A 17,246-nucleotide genomic window follows, 5' to 3' on the forward strand; every position below is an offset into this window, starting at 1 on the left:
ATATTTGTCAACAGTTTTTCGGTTTTGACGTGATCGTTGAAATCCTCCTTTATTGTACTTGACTCTTGTTGAACAGTTTGTGGCATAATATATCTATGAGTACTTGCATCAGGACTAGGTATTCTATTTGACGAAGTAGGGGACGGGAATCTGTCTATCAACTGGTAATTGGTCGGCGTTGTGGAAAGTGGTGACACTCCTTTGGCGATCGTAGTAGTCCCATGCGTTGTCGATATTTTTCTGGTGTTAGTAGTTGGTTCTGATGATAATTTACTAGGGTTACTTGGTTCTGATGATAGTTTCATTGCATTGGAAGAGGCGGGTGGCGTTGTTGATCCTTCCTTTTCTATTCTCGACATAGCTATCGTTCTTGTGATGGATTCTGGTATAAATTCATTCCTTTCTGTCGTGAATTCTAGTATAGATTCCTCCATTGCTGTCGTTGACGTTGGTATTGCTTCCATTGATTCTGTCGGCTGTGGTATCAATTCCATTGATTCTGTCGGCTCTGGTATCAATTCCGTTGATTCTGTCGGCTCTGGTATCAATTCTATAGAATCCATCTTGTATTCTCGCATCGATTCCTTCATCGCTGTCGTTGACTCCAGTATCGCTGTCGTCTCTGGCATCCATTCTATTGATTCTGTTTTTGACGCTAGTGGTATAAATTCATTCGTAACGACAGTTAGTTTTTGTGTCACTTTCCTGGAATTGTTTTCTATTGGTGTTCTCTTTCCCTCATAGTTACTTGATGGTACATTTTCTTCAGTAATAGCGAGCAATGGATGAGTATGTGACGCTTTAATTGCACTAATCTTGCCACCATCACTTGGATTGTCATCATTTGCTGAGTTTGTAGTAGATACGATGTTTTCCATCTTATGATTTGCATTCAAACCTTTCCCTGTGGTTACTTGGTATACTCTGCTGTTATCATTCGACTTTGTCATCGGCGCCTGACTGACGACATTCAGATCAGCAATAAGTTCTAAAGTGCGTGCCGTACCGGTGGTTTGAACTTCCTCTGGTTCTGTTTTTTCAATTCTGGCTTGCCAATCAATTTCAGTTCGTTGTTTTACAGTTGATGATAATTTTTGTTTATTCGTAACATCAACGCTACTGGTAAGACCATCCTCTACATTAGTTGAATATGATATATTACTCATAGTTTCATCTTGGGCAAGTCCTAACATTTTCGTTCCATAGGGAATGTTTGGAATTTCGGTATTCGATGTTGACTCAATCGAGTGTACTACAGGTGATACTTTCACCGTTTCCTCTCCGGTTGAAAGTATCATCATGTCGGATTTCACTGTAGATGTAGTATTTGATTCTCTGTACGTTGATTCCAGTCGGTCGGCAGTTCTTTTAGTATCTCTATCCTCCAAATCAGCGATAGTTACACCTCTACTAGACAACCCTTCCATGTGTTCATCTTGTCTATCGATTGACGTGGTGTCAACTGTTGACAATATAGCCCCAATCTGAATTTTATCCCCTTCGCTTTGATCCGTTATTTTCTGATATTGTGTTTTCTCTCCCGATGCTAACGGTGCCATGGTAACCGGTATGATATCAGCCATCTTTGTGGGACAAACGCATTCTATATAGAGAGAAATTTGAAATAATGACTTGACGAAGATAGGATGTATTTAAGTATAATACATATACATGAGGGCAACGACTAAAAAAATCAACTTTATCCACGTATATCATAAATCAGTCTACATGTAACAGCTTATCACACATAAGTAAAAGAAAATACGCAAACCTTAATTAAAAACATTGGAGAATTTAAATGTGTAAGGATATAGAGTGAACTGATAAACGTTAAGTTTTACATTATCAACTTGTAGCAATAACGTTTGACAGTATATAAGACACAATATACACTATCTTTCACGATATGCCACACATTCTTTCCTGTGACCTACAATATCCCTTAACCTTTAAACATGACCTTCAAATTGATTAAATGGGCAAAAATTCGTTAGTCTTACCTTGCCTTGTATTACCCATGTTGTGTATAAACAATTCTCTTAATTCCATCATCGTGCTTTGTAGTTCGGACATTCTCTCAGCCTGTCGCGTGTTAGCCGTTGTTAGCGCAACTATTGCTTGTTGCATTTGCGCGTTCAACTGCGTCAGCCTCCCAAATTTCTGCTCATAACTTTCCATCAGATCCCTGCAACGGTTTCTCCCTTTTCTCTCCGATTTCCTCTTAGAGTTTTTGGTACCAGCGCTGTCAATCAGAGAACTTGAAAGTGTCAGAAGTAAGAAGAAACAGACGAGTATATGTTTAACGCCTTCCATTCTGGATGAAATCAACTGAATTGGTAGCTGATAAATCAGAGCGTAAGTAGAGACAGAAGTCCAATCTACTCGTAACTGTAATAACCGTCACTAGCCACAGTCTGTGCACTAGCATACCGTAAAGCTTATATTTCACGCAACTCGTAAATGTCTACAGAACTCCGACGGAGATTTTAACCAATGACCCCCATTCTAAATTAGATCAATTAAAGACAAAATCGTAAAAACTTAAAATAATCAACACTTCGCCATATTTTACCTGAGTATAAGAACTAATATTTAGCTAGAATGTCGATTTTTAAAACGCGCATAAGATTAGGGGTAGTATGGTAATATGCTGTAATCACAGCAAGTTACGTAGCCCGATAGCGTATATTGGTAGCAATTACTATCATACATAGTTTTTTGTGTTATCCTTAAGTGACCTTCCATCCCTAAAGACAAACACGTGTTTATTATCGTTTCCTGTACTTTATCCCCGTTTTAGTAGCTTAGACAGTGCACTTAATCCAGTGGTACAAATATAGACTTGTTTGTTTAACTTTCAGGAAGAACTCGCTTATACGGAGTGGAACGTATTAAATCATGCAAACTATAAACTGAGATCAGGTCTGTTAGCAGTCTAACTAGTAACATTCTACAAACAAAGTCAAGCAATAACGCACACTTCCGAATTGTACATTATTTTGGTTAATACTTTGAGGGCATTGCACTTTTAAAATTTAGTCGAGTGGCCTTGGCATTGAAACAAACTATGGCGAGATTGCATATGAATATTTTTACGATTCGTGTGCATGCTTTGTTTATAGTACATCAATAATTCTATAATTGCTGACTTTAAAGTGGCCATGCGGATGACAAATGGGTATATATCCATCTAGGGATTTTAAAACAACTTTTACTTGAAGTACAATTTGAAAAAACACAGACCAAGTCCATGTTTGTAAACCCTATAAAATGTGTGAAAAGTTTGTTGTTGTATATACAGGAAATAAATTGTAACTAAAATGTGTATACACATGTACTAGCTATGTCACCTCCAGCCTACACATGTACTAGCTATGTCACCTCCAGCATACACATGTACTAGCTATGTCACTTCCAGCCTACACATGTACTAGCTATGTCACCTCCAGCATACACATGTACTAGCTATGTCACCTCCAGCCTACACATGTACTAGCTATGTCACCTCCAGCATACACATGTACTAGCCATGTCACCTCCAGCCTACACATGTACTAGCTATGTCACCTCCAGCCTACACATGTACTAGCTATGTCACCTCCAGCATACACATGTACTAGCTATGTCACCTCCAGCATACACATGTACTAGCTATGTCACCTCCAGCATACACATGTACTAGCTATGTCACCTCCAGCCTACACATGTACTAGCTATGTCACCTCCAGCATACACCTGTACTCGCTATGTCACCTCCAGCATACACATGTACTATCTATGTCACCTCCAGCCTACACATGTACTATCTATGTCACCTCCAGCCTACACATGTACTAGCTATGTCACCTCCAGGCTACACATGTACTAGCTATGTCACTTCCAGCCTACACATGTACTAGCTATGTCACCTCCAGCATACACATGTACTAGCTATGTCACCTCCAGCCTGCACATGTACTAGCTATGTCACCTCCAGCCTACACATGTACTAGCTATGTCACCTCCAGCATACACATGTACTAGCTATGTCACCTCCAGCCTACACATGTACTAGCTATGTCACCTCCAGCATACACATGTACTAGCTATGTCACCTCCAGCCTACACTAGCTATGTCACCTCCAGCATACACATGTACTAGCTATGTCACCTCCAGCCTACACATGTACTAGCTATGTCACCTCCAGCAGGCTACACATGTACTAGCTATGTCACCTCTAGCATACACATGTACTAGCTATGTCACCTCCAGCATACACATGTACTAGCTATGTCACCTCCAGCCTACACATGTACTAGCTATGTCACCTCCAGCATACACATGTACTAGCTATGTCACCTCCAGCAGGCTACACATGTACTAGCTATGTCACCTCCAGCATACACATGTACTAGCTATGTCACCTCCAGCAGGCTACACATGTACTAGCTATGTCACCTCCAGCCTACACATGTACTAGCTATGTCACCTCCAGCCTACACATGTACTAGCTATGTCACCTCCAGCCTACACATGTACTAGCTATGTCACCTCCAGCCTACACATGTACTAGCTATGTCACCTCCAGCCTACACATGTACTAGCTATGTCACCTCCAGCATACACATGTACTAGCTATGTCACCTCCAGCATACACATGTACTTGCTATGTCACCTCCAGTCTGCACATAATGTTGGTGTTGAAATATCACTAAAAATAGTTGATTTAGTTGCGAGTACAAGTGATCACTCGTGTTTCCCTAGTTCACGTCCTGTACGTACAATAACAAACTTAAGGTGGAGATGCACAAAAGGAAGATTTGAATGGTGACATATTTTCAAGTTATTGTTTTCCAACAATGAATAAAGTTTACACCATCAACCTATATATTTTCTGAAAGTTTTTTCTCTTCTCTTAAATGCTATCGTATTTTCTATTGTCTTTGACTGAAAGTAAGAGTTTGTTCAAGGTATGAATAGAGGTGTCTTGATTATCTCAAGGAGCCAATATAAATGCCCCGGAAGAGACCACCTGTCACCCGATTTTCCATTTCTTTGTTGTTTTAGAATGTCCACTTCACACATAACAAAAGTGTGTCTCACTTTTTTCCTGCCATTTTACACATTAAGCAATTTATTGAGTTACAAACACGACTGATAGCAATTCAAAACGTCACAGTCAGTTGTTAAGATAGAAACTTATCTCAGTTTTCCTTTTCATTATTCCGTTATCTTACCGGTCAATTAGTCACAGGTGACTCATGGGGTTCACTATTCAAATGGCATCGTTTTACTCTGCACCATATCATTGTCACAAACACTTATCACTGTATCATTATACCTTGAACCTATAACTTGTAAAGCGAAAGTGAAATAATTTAGTAAACCTGGAAAATTCAAATTTTGTGCTTCTTAACTCAAAGGTCATGAAAATCAAATTGTTCATAATAATCAGCTGTTCTTGACGTGATATGACATACTCTTCCAAAAATCATTCATTTTGAACCCATTTGAATATTTTCCCTTCTTACCTTCAGTGAATATACTAGTAAGACATACTATTCCGAAGTGTTATGGATATAAGGCATACTATTCCGAAGTGTTATGGATATAAGGCATACTTTTACAAATTGTTAGTTTTTCGACTCAAGGCTAGACACTGAGACAAAAGGTCAAACCGCATAGAATGGAAAACATAGGGTATCAATGTCTTTAAGTGTTTCCATAATTGAACATCTATATAGGCCCCAAGCTATAGCGTTATCACAGAAGCAATTCGTTTAACCTTTCTTAAACCTATTACACATAGTAAGATTAATAACTACGTGCAGTTATGTATAATATCAACCCAACAAATTAACATTCTCGCTTTTGAGTGCAAAATTTACAGGCTCGAGTTACCAGAGACCTTGTGTACAATTTTAAAGCCTTTGTACTTTCGTATAGTTTGATAGTTCAGCACTGGAGTGTTCTCTTGTTTAAAGTACTACTAATCACACTAAAAGCTAAAGATCACGTTCATGTTGACAAGTTGCAGACATGTACTGTGAGGGTATCGGTTAGGTCCTATTAAAATACCCCGAAGTGTATGGTCTCTAAAATTACCACTTCCTTCGGGCGATTATCCACATTGGTATTTAGCTGTTTAATTGGTTTCATAGTCAACTACTTCCATTCAGAAACAGAGTGGGCATTTCTCCAACCGTGATTGAGAAAGGCAGTTATTTCCCAGTTGAAGGAATAACAAGATTGACCAGAAGAAACATAAAGAAAGAGACACACACAGATCGTAGCATATATAAAGATGACGTCATAATATTGAAATGATGAATAGATGAATAAATGTGATATTATATCATTTGTGGAAGTTTAATGAATAAACTATACTATTAGTATTACAAACCTACAACTGAAGGCTGTATATTATGTATTCATACCGAAAACAAACATTAAGCCGTCTGGAAGAAAACATATGCAAAGAAACATTCTTTTTATACATGTGACACTAGTATCGGATTTCTAATATTTCCTCTTCTCGTCTTTCTTTTGTATTCTATTTACAGCATTGTCACGTGACCTAAGTATTCATTTATCACACAAAATAAAATTATGGTGCAAGCATATGTCTTTATCTCAACTCTGCCTTATATTAATCTAAATTGCAATCACTGTCTTAATTACTTATTGCAGAGTCAGGTAAGCATTTACAAACGGGAACTTGTTACAAACATGGAAAGTAAGTAAATGAATCGGATTAATAACACTTGGTATAGCATGTTGGAGACTTGTGTTACACACTATGGTTTGATAAGAATAGTTTTATGGCCGCTTTGTGTGTACATGAAATGCCAGGGGAACTAGAAATGTGTCAGTGAATGTTGTAAAGAGGCCATAAACTGTTCTTATCAAAACATGAAATGCAGTACAAGTCTAGATCTTTCGTCTCTTTCGTTCCAACATCATGTGACAAGTGTTATTATTAATCCAACCCAACCCAATTCATTTATTTCCTTTACCTGTCTGTAGCAAGTTCCACTTGTAAATATTTGCCAGTCACTGGTTGTATGGTTACACTCGTACTTGTGATATTGCACTTACCATTTCTCGACCGTGGTACCGGCTCAGTGTACCTCCCCAGATAATGTTATTTTACGACGCACCTAGATGTCATCGTATAACTGACATAGATGCGATTAGAACCATATTATATGGAAATTTTGCCATTTCTAGTTTTCGTGTACTGTTAAACGAGATATATTTGATTTTTCCTCTAATTTACACAATTTGTTATCGCAATGTAGTGAACTTTATATCCATTAGAAATTAGAAAGACCGTGATTTAGTTACAGCTACAGTAGTAAAACCAAATGGAAATTGGACATAATGAAACAATGTTTGTATGATTTTAGGTACAGAAAAATAGCAGATTACAGTATTGTACTTGTAAACACCGCTACTGGGGATGCCCGGGTTTGGCGCCGGGTTATTTGTGATTGGCAAACATCTAACTTGTGTTAGTTCTTTATGATGGAAGCGATGCTATTATTAGTTAGTTCGATTAGCAGCCTAGCTCCAGTGTAAAATCCTACAGCATAGTGCAGCTGTTTGTATCTTTCTTGACCAACTAATTATTCTACAAATTCATTTGACACTCGAGTAGTACATGGGCGATAGTTTGTCGATGGCTTGTCACAGCATAATCTGTCATTCACAGGGTACAGTTACCTCTATCGTACTTTTACATGTTCCCGCTAAAATTCACAGTGACAATCTATACACTTCTCGTTCTTTATCATATACAAACACAATTGCAGATGAGACGGGAATGGAAATATAGCGCCAATATATAAGACATCTAGATGGTGAAATTCCATTGTCCGTTTGTGAGTTGACAAACCTATCCTACTACGAAGTACGTGCAAACGTCAGTCGGGGACAAAGTTTACATCACCCTAGTCCCCGAACTGCTGTTAGAAAATTTCGAGTATGTGAACCTCACACGTTTAAGAAAAATACAACAGTATATATCACAGACCCCACAGTGAGTTTGGTAAACTCGCATTCAAGTATATCGGATTATGCGAAATTGCAACATCTTGGAGGGTAGAGTTCTTGACGGTAGAGTTCTTGGAGGGTAGAGTTCTTGGAGTGTACAATTCTTCTTTGGTTTGCTACATATATTAGTGTAAATTTACATTCCAATTTCTGAATCAGACTTCTAATTGATAAGTACCTGCTGGTTGATTAGATAGGCATTCGATTTTCCAAACTATGTCCCTAAGACAACAAGAAATGTCATGTGTTTGAGCGGGTTACAGCAATAGAACTAAGCATTAATACCACCGACACTTGTGTAATACCATCTTACAATCTGGTGCAGTATATAACATTAATAAAAACCAATCTTCTCCTCAGCCCCTCTGCCGTAAATTCTGCTAGTTCCCGAAAGAGGTCCGTAAAGAATGCTACAACTGGAAGTCTTGAATGCAAGTGTAACGTATCTATCACACAAGCTTGGGACTAATATGCCAATCAGTGTAAAGTGTTTTTGTTTTCTAATACACATGCATTTATACAACAGCATGTGCATGCATAGCAGAATGGCCTTTTATCTGGACCAGGGTCTGTATTTTTCCCAGTATTTGACTGGTTTGTTACATTGGTGTACAATGCAAGAAGACAAAAGTGTTGCGTAGTCGATAAGGAATAATTACACAGTTCTTATTCACATGTTTCTTTTTTAAATGAATTTTATTACTATTTTATATACATATATTTTCATAGAGATCTAATAATGATATTATGAAAACTATATTTTGTCTCTACTATGCAATGGCACTTCATAAAAACATATATATATATATATATTATAGGATTTAAATACAAAATGTAATCACATTGATTAAAGTAATTCTGTTTTATTATTGTCACTATATGGTTGCCATTATCCTAATAAGACGTGGATAGAATAACAATTGTACTCATAATCTGACAATCTCCGATAATCTCTGATGATAATCCCCAATAATCTCAATTGCTGATACAAATCATAAGTCTTATAGATTGTGCAAATGCATCTTCTCATGCCCCCTAGAGTTTATTATATCTCACAATGTACCATTAATTACTGTCAAGATCCTTTGTCTTCCTCTTGATAGATTTATACATTCAATGTACGTTATCTGATAGCCACACTGACGAGAAGTAAGTTCGCAGAAGATCAGTAGCAGTCACGCTGTATTCAAAGTGATTTGTAACCGATATACTTTGAACTCTTTGCTTTGCTACCAGTATTAACATAGACTGACAGACAAGAGTGTGATCAGTAAATATCAATGACGCTAAACAGTGTCTGCAGTGTAGGATATCAGCTTAGATATAATACGTTATTCTTAACCTTGTAGTGTTCTATCGCTAATTAGTACATATACATGTGGCTAAATTTAAAATTGCATTTCCAACAGACATGGACAAATATTTTATACAGCAAGTAAAAAAAATAAATACTAATAAAATAGAACTCAAAGTTTCTGGGAAATGGTAAAAAAGGCTGAATATAGTTTTTTTTATTTGCTCGTCGAGTCTATAGTCACTCAAGGTCCAGAAATGGCACTGCATTTGTATCTGGTGACGGCTGTTGGTCTGTTTTGTCAGACTGACGAGGCTTTACTTCATTTCAGCGAAGTTATATCTGACTTGTTTTTTGCCTGTTCAACTCAGAAACAGCATCTGTGCAAAGATACAATTATTGAATCTTACAGAATCATCTTTGATAGGAACCTTGCTCTTCAATTTTGAAACAACAACAACAACAACAACAACAACAACGACGACGACGACGACGACGACGACGACGACGACGGCGGCGGCGGCGGCGGCGGCAAGTTTCAGTTATGGAACACGTAAAGAGTATTAAACATTTTGAAGCACTCAAAAAAAAATATTTTTAACAATAAAATGAAAGGTACAAACATGGAATTTGGTTTTCCATTACAAGTCGAATTAAATGCACTTATTTAAAAAAAAATCGATCACACTTACATCGAAGAGACTTTCTTTTTTGTCTATCAGTTGCTCGCAGTCCATCTGTAACGACTCTGTAAGTCAGTGGACAGTTGACTGGCAGTTCTTCTAGGTTTCCATCAGTTAGGAAGGTATAGATTTCACGATCTGTTTTACCTGCAATAATGGAGAATAATATTCTACCGTAATGCATGTAAAGGATTTTTTAAAATGTACTTCATTCAGAATTTCAATACCGCTCAAAACCATGAGTAAGTAGAAAATAAAACAAACTCTGTCTGTGTTTTTCTTTGACATTGTTCTATCTGTATTATCAAAGTTCACTTACCCTGAAAGGGTGGCAGTCTTGTAGCAATTTCAAATAAAACAACCCCAGCTCTGTTTTAAACAAAAAAAAATGTAATGTTAAACTGATCGTCAGCGAAAACGAAAATAATCAATAAATGCAACCGAGGCTTTGGATTTAGACCATATCAGCCAAGTTTTTGTTGGTAAAAAACAAAGTCAAGTATAATTGTGTATGCTTTTATTATGACAATGTTTTAAACGTGTCTGTGCATACAGATATTATGATTTCATAAATATATACATTAATATATTGTCATTGATTGCCTGTAAACACGATATATACATGTGTATTGACCTAGTATACTGTAAACACGATAGATACATGTGTATTGACCTAGTATATCTAGTAACAATAGATACATGTATATTGACCTAGTATATCTAGTAACAATAGATACATGTATATTGACCTTGTATATCTAGTAACAATAGATACATGTATATTGACCTTGTATATCTAGTAACAATAGATACATGTATATTGACCTAGTATATCTAGTAACAATAGATACATGTATATTGACCTAGTATATCTAGTAACAATAGAAGATTAGACTGTAAAATACGTCGTGTCGCTCCGCCCTCACCGACCAGCTCTAGCTATAGATAGTGAACGGATTGACTGATACGGGAAGGCGCCCCATCACGACGTACCTTATAGATTAGCAAAATATAGTACTATTTAGAAATAATGGTGTTGCAAAGAACCTTTCATTTGCTCACCCATAACTCTCAGTTTCCAAACTGTATTTTTCATCTTTTCCCCCATTTATCTTCTCCCTGAGGTGTTCTGGTGGGATATATGCATCCTCAGCCTTGTAGAGGCTCTCCAGTGAATCTGTTAGAGTGTGTACGCCAGAAACGTCATACAGCTGAAATTAAGAGATTAATACAATTGTAACAAATATGTCAGCTAAATTGCAACATATAGATTATATTCTGTATCATGTAATTAACTTGATATTCTACTATGTGACATTGTTTGCATATGGAGTATTTAAACATTCATAGATAATTCGTATGCATTAACTTGTTGGCAATATACTGTTGTTGTTGTTGTTGTTGTTGTTGTTGTTGTTGTTGTTTTGCTGTTATGAAATGAATTCTAATTACTCTCCTTTATTTCTGAGTACACCCCTTGACATACCTTGACATGTTTCTGTTGATCAACTTGAAACATATCTGTTCCTATTTTACCAAGCACCATAGGTTCTTGTCTACAATGCAAATTTAGCAGTCCATGACACACATCATACGCCATATTTGTTTTAACGTCCCAGTCAAGAACAATATCTTGATTAGCCAATACTTCTTGTAAAGATTGAAGTTCCATGAATTCTGTTAACAGCCAGAAATTCCCTAGAAAAGATTAAAAGGTTTGAGTAAGTTATCTCATGAAACATAACGCAACCGATAATAACAAATGAAACTAAGAACCAAAACTCGTTTCAGATAAATCAAATATGATAATACCAGCAAGCTAATCAACCAATACCTCAATTAACTGATCAAACAAATCGATTAATTAGCAAAAATAATAACTAGCCATAATAAGATTGAGGCAAAGTTCGGATTAAAATTAACATTTAGGTTTGAAAAAAGTGATGTGTCAGAGCAACAGGAACTTTTGAATACAGATAAAAGCAATAATTCTAGTATGTAATCCTTATAGTTCCACTGGTAAGACAACACTAATGTGAGAACATAGGATTGAAATCTTGGCCTCTAAGCATGTTATTTTCCACTAAACCAACATGCTTATCGTCATAACTGAATATTTTCAAGATATAATCGCAGACTAAAATATGAAAGCAACTATATATCACAAATGTAGTCTGAATATTGGCATATTTTAGGAAAACCTAACACTTCCCCAGTTTCGTGATGTGTTGTACAACAATTTCCTTGAACTGGCTTACAACATCAATTACCTTGAACTGGCTCACAACATCAATTGCCATGAACTGGCTTACAACATCGATTACCTTGAACTGGCTTACAACATCAATTACCTTGAACTGGCTTACAATATCAATTACCTTGAACTGGCTCACAACATCACTTACCTTGAACTGGCTTACAATATCAATTACCTTGAACTGGCTCACAACATCAATTACCTTGAACTGGCTCACAACATCAATTACCTTGAACTGGCTCACAATATCAATTACCTTGATCTGGCTCACAACATCAATTACCTTGAACTGGCTCACAACATCACTTACCTTGAACTGGCTTACAATATCAATTACCTTGAACTGGCTCACAACATCACTTACCTTGAACTGGCTCACTACATCAATTACCTTGATCTGGCTCACAATATCACTTAACTTGAACTGGCTCACAACATCAATTACCTTGAACTGGCTTACAACATCACTTACCTTGAACTGACTCACAACATCAATTACCTTGAACTGGCTCACAATATCAATTACCTTGATCTGGCTTACAATATCAATTACCTTTAACTGGCTCACAACATCAGTTACCTTGAACTGGCTCACAACATCAATTACCTTGAACTGGCTCACAACATCAATTACCTTGAACTGGCTCACAATATCATTTACCTTGATCTGGCTCACAATATCAATTACCTTGAACTGGCTCACAATATCATTTACCTTGATCTGGCTCACAACATCAATTACCTTGAACTGGCTCACAATATCAATTACCTTGAACTGGCCCGGCTCACAATATCATTTACCTTGATCTGGCTCACAATATCAATTACCATGAACTGGCTCACAATATCATTTACCTTGATCTGGCTCACAATATCAATTACCTTGATCTGGCTCACAATATCAATTACCTTGATCTGGCTCACAATATCAATTACCATGAACTGGCTCACAATATCATTTACCTTGATCTGGCTCACAATATCAATTACCTTGACCTGGCTCACAACATCAATTACTTTGAACTAGCTCACAATATGAATTACCTTGAACTGGCTCACAATATGAATTACCTTGATCTGGCTCACAATATCATTTACCTTGATTTGGCTCACAATATCAATTACCTTGAACTGGCTCACAATATCAATTACCTTGAACTGGCTCACAATATCAATTACCTTGAACTGGCTCACAATATCATTTACCTTGATCTGGCTCACAATATCAATTACCTTGAACTGGCTCACAATATCAATTACCTTGAACTGGCTCACAATATCATTTACCTTGATCTGGCTCACAATATCAATTACCTTGAACTGGCTCACAATATCAATTACCATGAACTGGCTCACAATATCAATTACCTTGAACTGGCTCACAATATCAATTACCTTGAACTGGCTCACAATATCAATTACCATGAACTGGCTCACAATATCAATTACCTTGATCTGGCTCACAATATCAATTACCTTGATCTGGCTCACAATATCAATTACCTTGAACTGGCTCACAACATGAATTACCTTGATCTGGCTCACAACATCAATTACCTTGAACTGGCTCACAACATGAATTACCTTGATCTGGCTCACAATATTAATTACCTTGAACTGGCTCACAACATCATTTACCTTGATCTGGCTTACACTATCAATTACCTTGATCTGGCTCACAACATCAATTACCTTGATCTGGCTTACAACATCAATTACCTTGAACTGGCTCACAACATCAATTACCTTGAACTGGCTCACAATATCAATTACCTTGATCTGGCTCACAACATCAATTACCTTGACCAGGCTCACAACATCAATTACCTTGAACTGGCTCACAATATGAATTACCTTGATCTGGCTCACGATATCAATTACCTTGAACTGGCTCACAACATCAATTACCTTGAACTGGCTCACAACATCACTTACCTTGATCTGGCTCACAACACTTCGCAAGACATCTAACCATAAAATTACTCTGCAACTCCTTCATCAAATCGTATCTACGAAGTAACTCTCGTTGGAGATAATTGGGAGCATTCGTCCTGAAATAATGAGAGTAGTCGTCGTGATGATGATGATGATGATGGTGGTGGTGGTGGTGGTGGTGGTGGTGGTGGTGGTGGTGATGATTAAACCATTTGAGTTCAAGGCAAAATATATAAATTTATTTTGTGTTTGTGTTGAGATATAATCGAATACAAGACAGTGTTTCTGCTAATGTCGGAATTTTAGTAATGCATTCCAGTATCGCTAGGAGCGTGTTATTTCATCATTATGTACATATGCAATGGTCATCTGCGCCACTAAAATAACACCTTTGGTGCTCAAAATCCGATGACAATTTATTGATAGATCCCAATTTTAACAGAGAATGTTTATGAAGAATAATTACCTTTCTGGCAAGCCGAACTGATTGACAACAATAACTCCCCCTTGGTATTCAGCCTTCATAACTTTGCAGTTGTTTTCACAGCTAAGGCACGTGATCAGATTTATATCCTTAGAAGACACTGAACCAGTATGGTCACTCTCCTGGCATATAGGACCAACTAAAATACACATCAAATAACATGGACTTTTTTACACGATTTTCTGAGCCTTTAAATTGAGAAATCTCTTCAAAAATCAATGTATGTACAAAACTAATTATTTCAAACCAAATACAAATATAGATAAGAAAGTTAGACCAATAAATTATGAAATACAGAAGGGTATTGTGGGTATTGATAACAATATACATTTTGATTTGAAGACTTTCAACTTGGTGCAGTCTTAACCCTTACAAAACTGGACCGCTTATTAAGTGGTTCGTAGGCATGTGAGAACCATGTCACATACTTATTTGAGTAAAAATAACCATTTCATAGCATGTGTATCGATAGCATGCTTATTTCTGAATGTTCCACATGCTAACTCTAACATGTACATGGTTAATCTTAGAATGTACAAGCTTATTTCACATGCTTAGCAAAATTAACATGTACATGGTAAATCATAGAAATGTACAAGGTTATTTCACATGCTTAGCAAATATTAACATGTACATGGTAAATTCAAGACATGCTTTGATCCGGGTGTATGTACAATACAAGTCATGCAATGGCGTGTTGTTTCTCGCTTTTGCCGGGCATACATTTGATAAGAATTGGTATTAGTATTCTGAATGCTGAATTTAGTGGCTCCGATTACTGTTCATGTTAAATTTACCTGTATTTGAAAGAAAACTGGGGAGAAATCGATCTGAAAATCAAGGTCATATGTTCTACAACACAGTGGACATGGAGGCCGCCATATTTGTTTACTTCATTTTCATAATATATTCACAGCTTCCCATGTGACCAGATTCCTGCGATCTTATTGGTTGAAATTCAAATATCGGCCATTACTGCATAGTCTGGTCCCCTGCCCCCTTTCTACCGCTGCTGGCGCTACACTCACGAAAGGAGTCAGGTATGGGCCACCATTTTTGTCAGGATCTTGACAAAAATGTCGGACTACCACGTGACATCACTAGCCAATCAACAGTACAGACGCTCGTATACGCGTAAAGTTCAATTTGGTGAGTCGTAGCAACATGGCTGTCACTGTCAGTAAAACCCAGTGAAAATAAACACAGCAACATGTGTAGTTTGTGGGAGTGACGGACTTCGCTTAATTTTTTTTTTTTTTTTGTCAATAAACTTTTTGACCAATTAGCACACTCGATAGTAATGGCCAATCACAGCCATGCATTAAGTGGCCCATACCTGACTCCTTTCGTGAGTGTAGCGCCAGCAGCGGTAGAAAGGGGGCAGGGGACCAGACTAATTACTGCATTGTCCACGGAAATTTGAACATTCAACATTCATGCTCGCGTTATCAGTCGTATTTTCAACACTACAAAATGTTTACAACAGTGGAACCTTTACCAAAAGCTGTTACACCATACCAATTACTGATCAGGGTTACAATACAACCAACCCCTTGTGATTATGACATTTACGTGATTGTCGATACAGCTGCAAATGCAAGCATGGATACACACTGTGACATGTACTGCAATGTATGTATTTATAAGTTACGGTAGGCCTTGATTTCCGTATAGCTCCTCCTCAGCCTGTTATTATCGATCTTTTGTTGACTTTCATTACTAATAGTTTCAAAATTTGGTTGTAAATAAATGAGTTAAACTGATTTTTACATGTGCACAAGTCGTTTGGTTTTTTTACAAATGTAAGCCTGGCCAGCTGCTCCATGACCATCACTATGATTATGGGACACATGGCGAGTCACAGGCACTCAAATCAAGGTGTATGATTTTTTTAAAAATGTATAGTGAATAAGGCCAGAAAAAAAGCTGTTCAGCCTACCTACCCATATTTTTGGCATTTCAATTTTTTAAAATTTTTTGTGATGGGCAAAATATCCTCATGCTGGCTTTGCATGTCAGTGAAATGCACACTTTGTTTCAAAATTAAGGGAATTTCTTTATATTTTCTGAATAGTACATGTAACAATATACATTTGAGTCTATTCCAAATTATGTGCTATCAGTGGTTTACTTGGCTCTGATGATGCATACAAGCATGAATGGAGATAAAATTAAACTGTTGCATATCCAATATTCACTAAACGAAATGAGCAAAACTTTATGACCATGGGAAGGGCAGTCATTGGGCCATCAAAAGTCTGAAAGTCTTCAAATGTTTTACTCTTTCTTTATTCATGATTTTTTTGGAATCAAATTAAAGTTCAGGAGAAGTCATTTACCATATCTGCAAAATATCTTTCAGCTTTGCCACAACAATTACACTTCATAGCCAGATAAAATGTACTGCATGTCATAATTGTCTCTCAATTCTGGTATTTTAAAACCACACTCAAGCTTGTAAGACTTTAAATTATGTTTTTTTGTTTTATATTTTATGCCTATAAATGGCCTCCTATATTGTCTTATTTTCAAAAAAGTTTGCATTTTTGAGGATGTAT

At 36.9% G+C, this 17,246-nt stretch overlaps 1 protein-coding gene across 1 annotated transcript; it reads right to left on the reverse strand.

Annotated features, from left to right (window-relative positions):
• Positions 1-8,900: 8,900 nt before the first annotated feature.
• On the reverse strand, positions 8,901-14,824 carry LOC144440666 (putative serine/threonine-protein kinase drkD). Its single transcript, XM_078130054.1, has 7 exons — positions 14,671-14,824; positions 14,205-14,320; positions 11,499-11,710; positions 11,075-11,223; positions 10,332-10,381; positions 10,022-10,159; positions 8,901-9,709 (listed from the first exon to the last, which is right to left on the reverse strand). The coding sequence occupies exons 1-7, from the start codon at positions 14,727-14,729 to the stop codon at positions 9,666-9,668; spliced, it is 768 nt and encodes a 255-aa protein (XP_077986180.1). The 5' UTR covers positions 14,730-14,824; the 3' UTR covers positions 8,901-9,665.
• Positions 14,825-17,246: the final 2,422 nt, after the last annotated feature.

The sequence above is a fragment of the Glandiceps talaboti genome, chromosome 1 (genome assembly GCF_964340395.1).
Source record: "Glandiceps talaboti chromosome 1, keGlaTala1.1, whole genome shotgun sequence".
In the NCBI taxonomy this organism is placed as follows: Eukaryota; Metazoa; Hemichordata; class Enteropneusta; family Spengelidae; genus Glandiceps; species Glandiceps talaboti.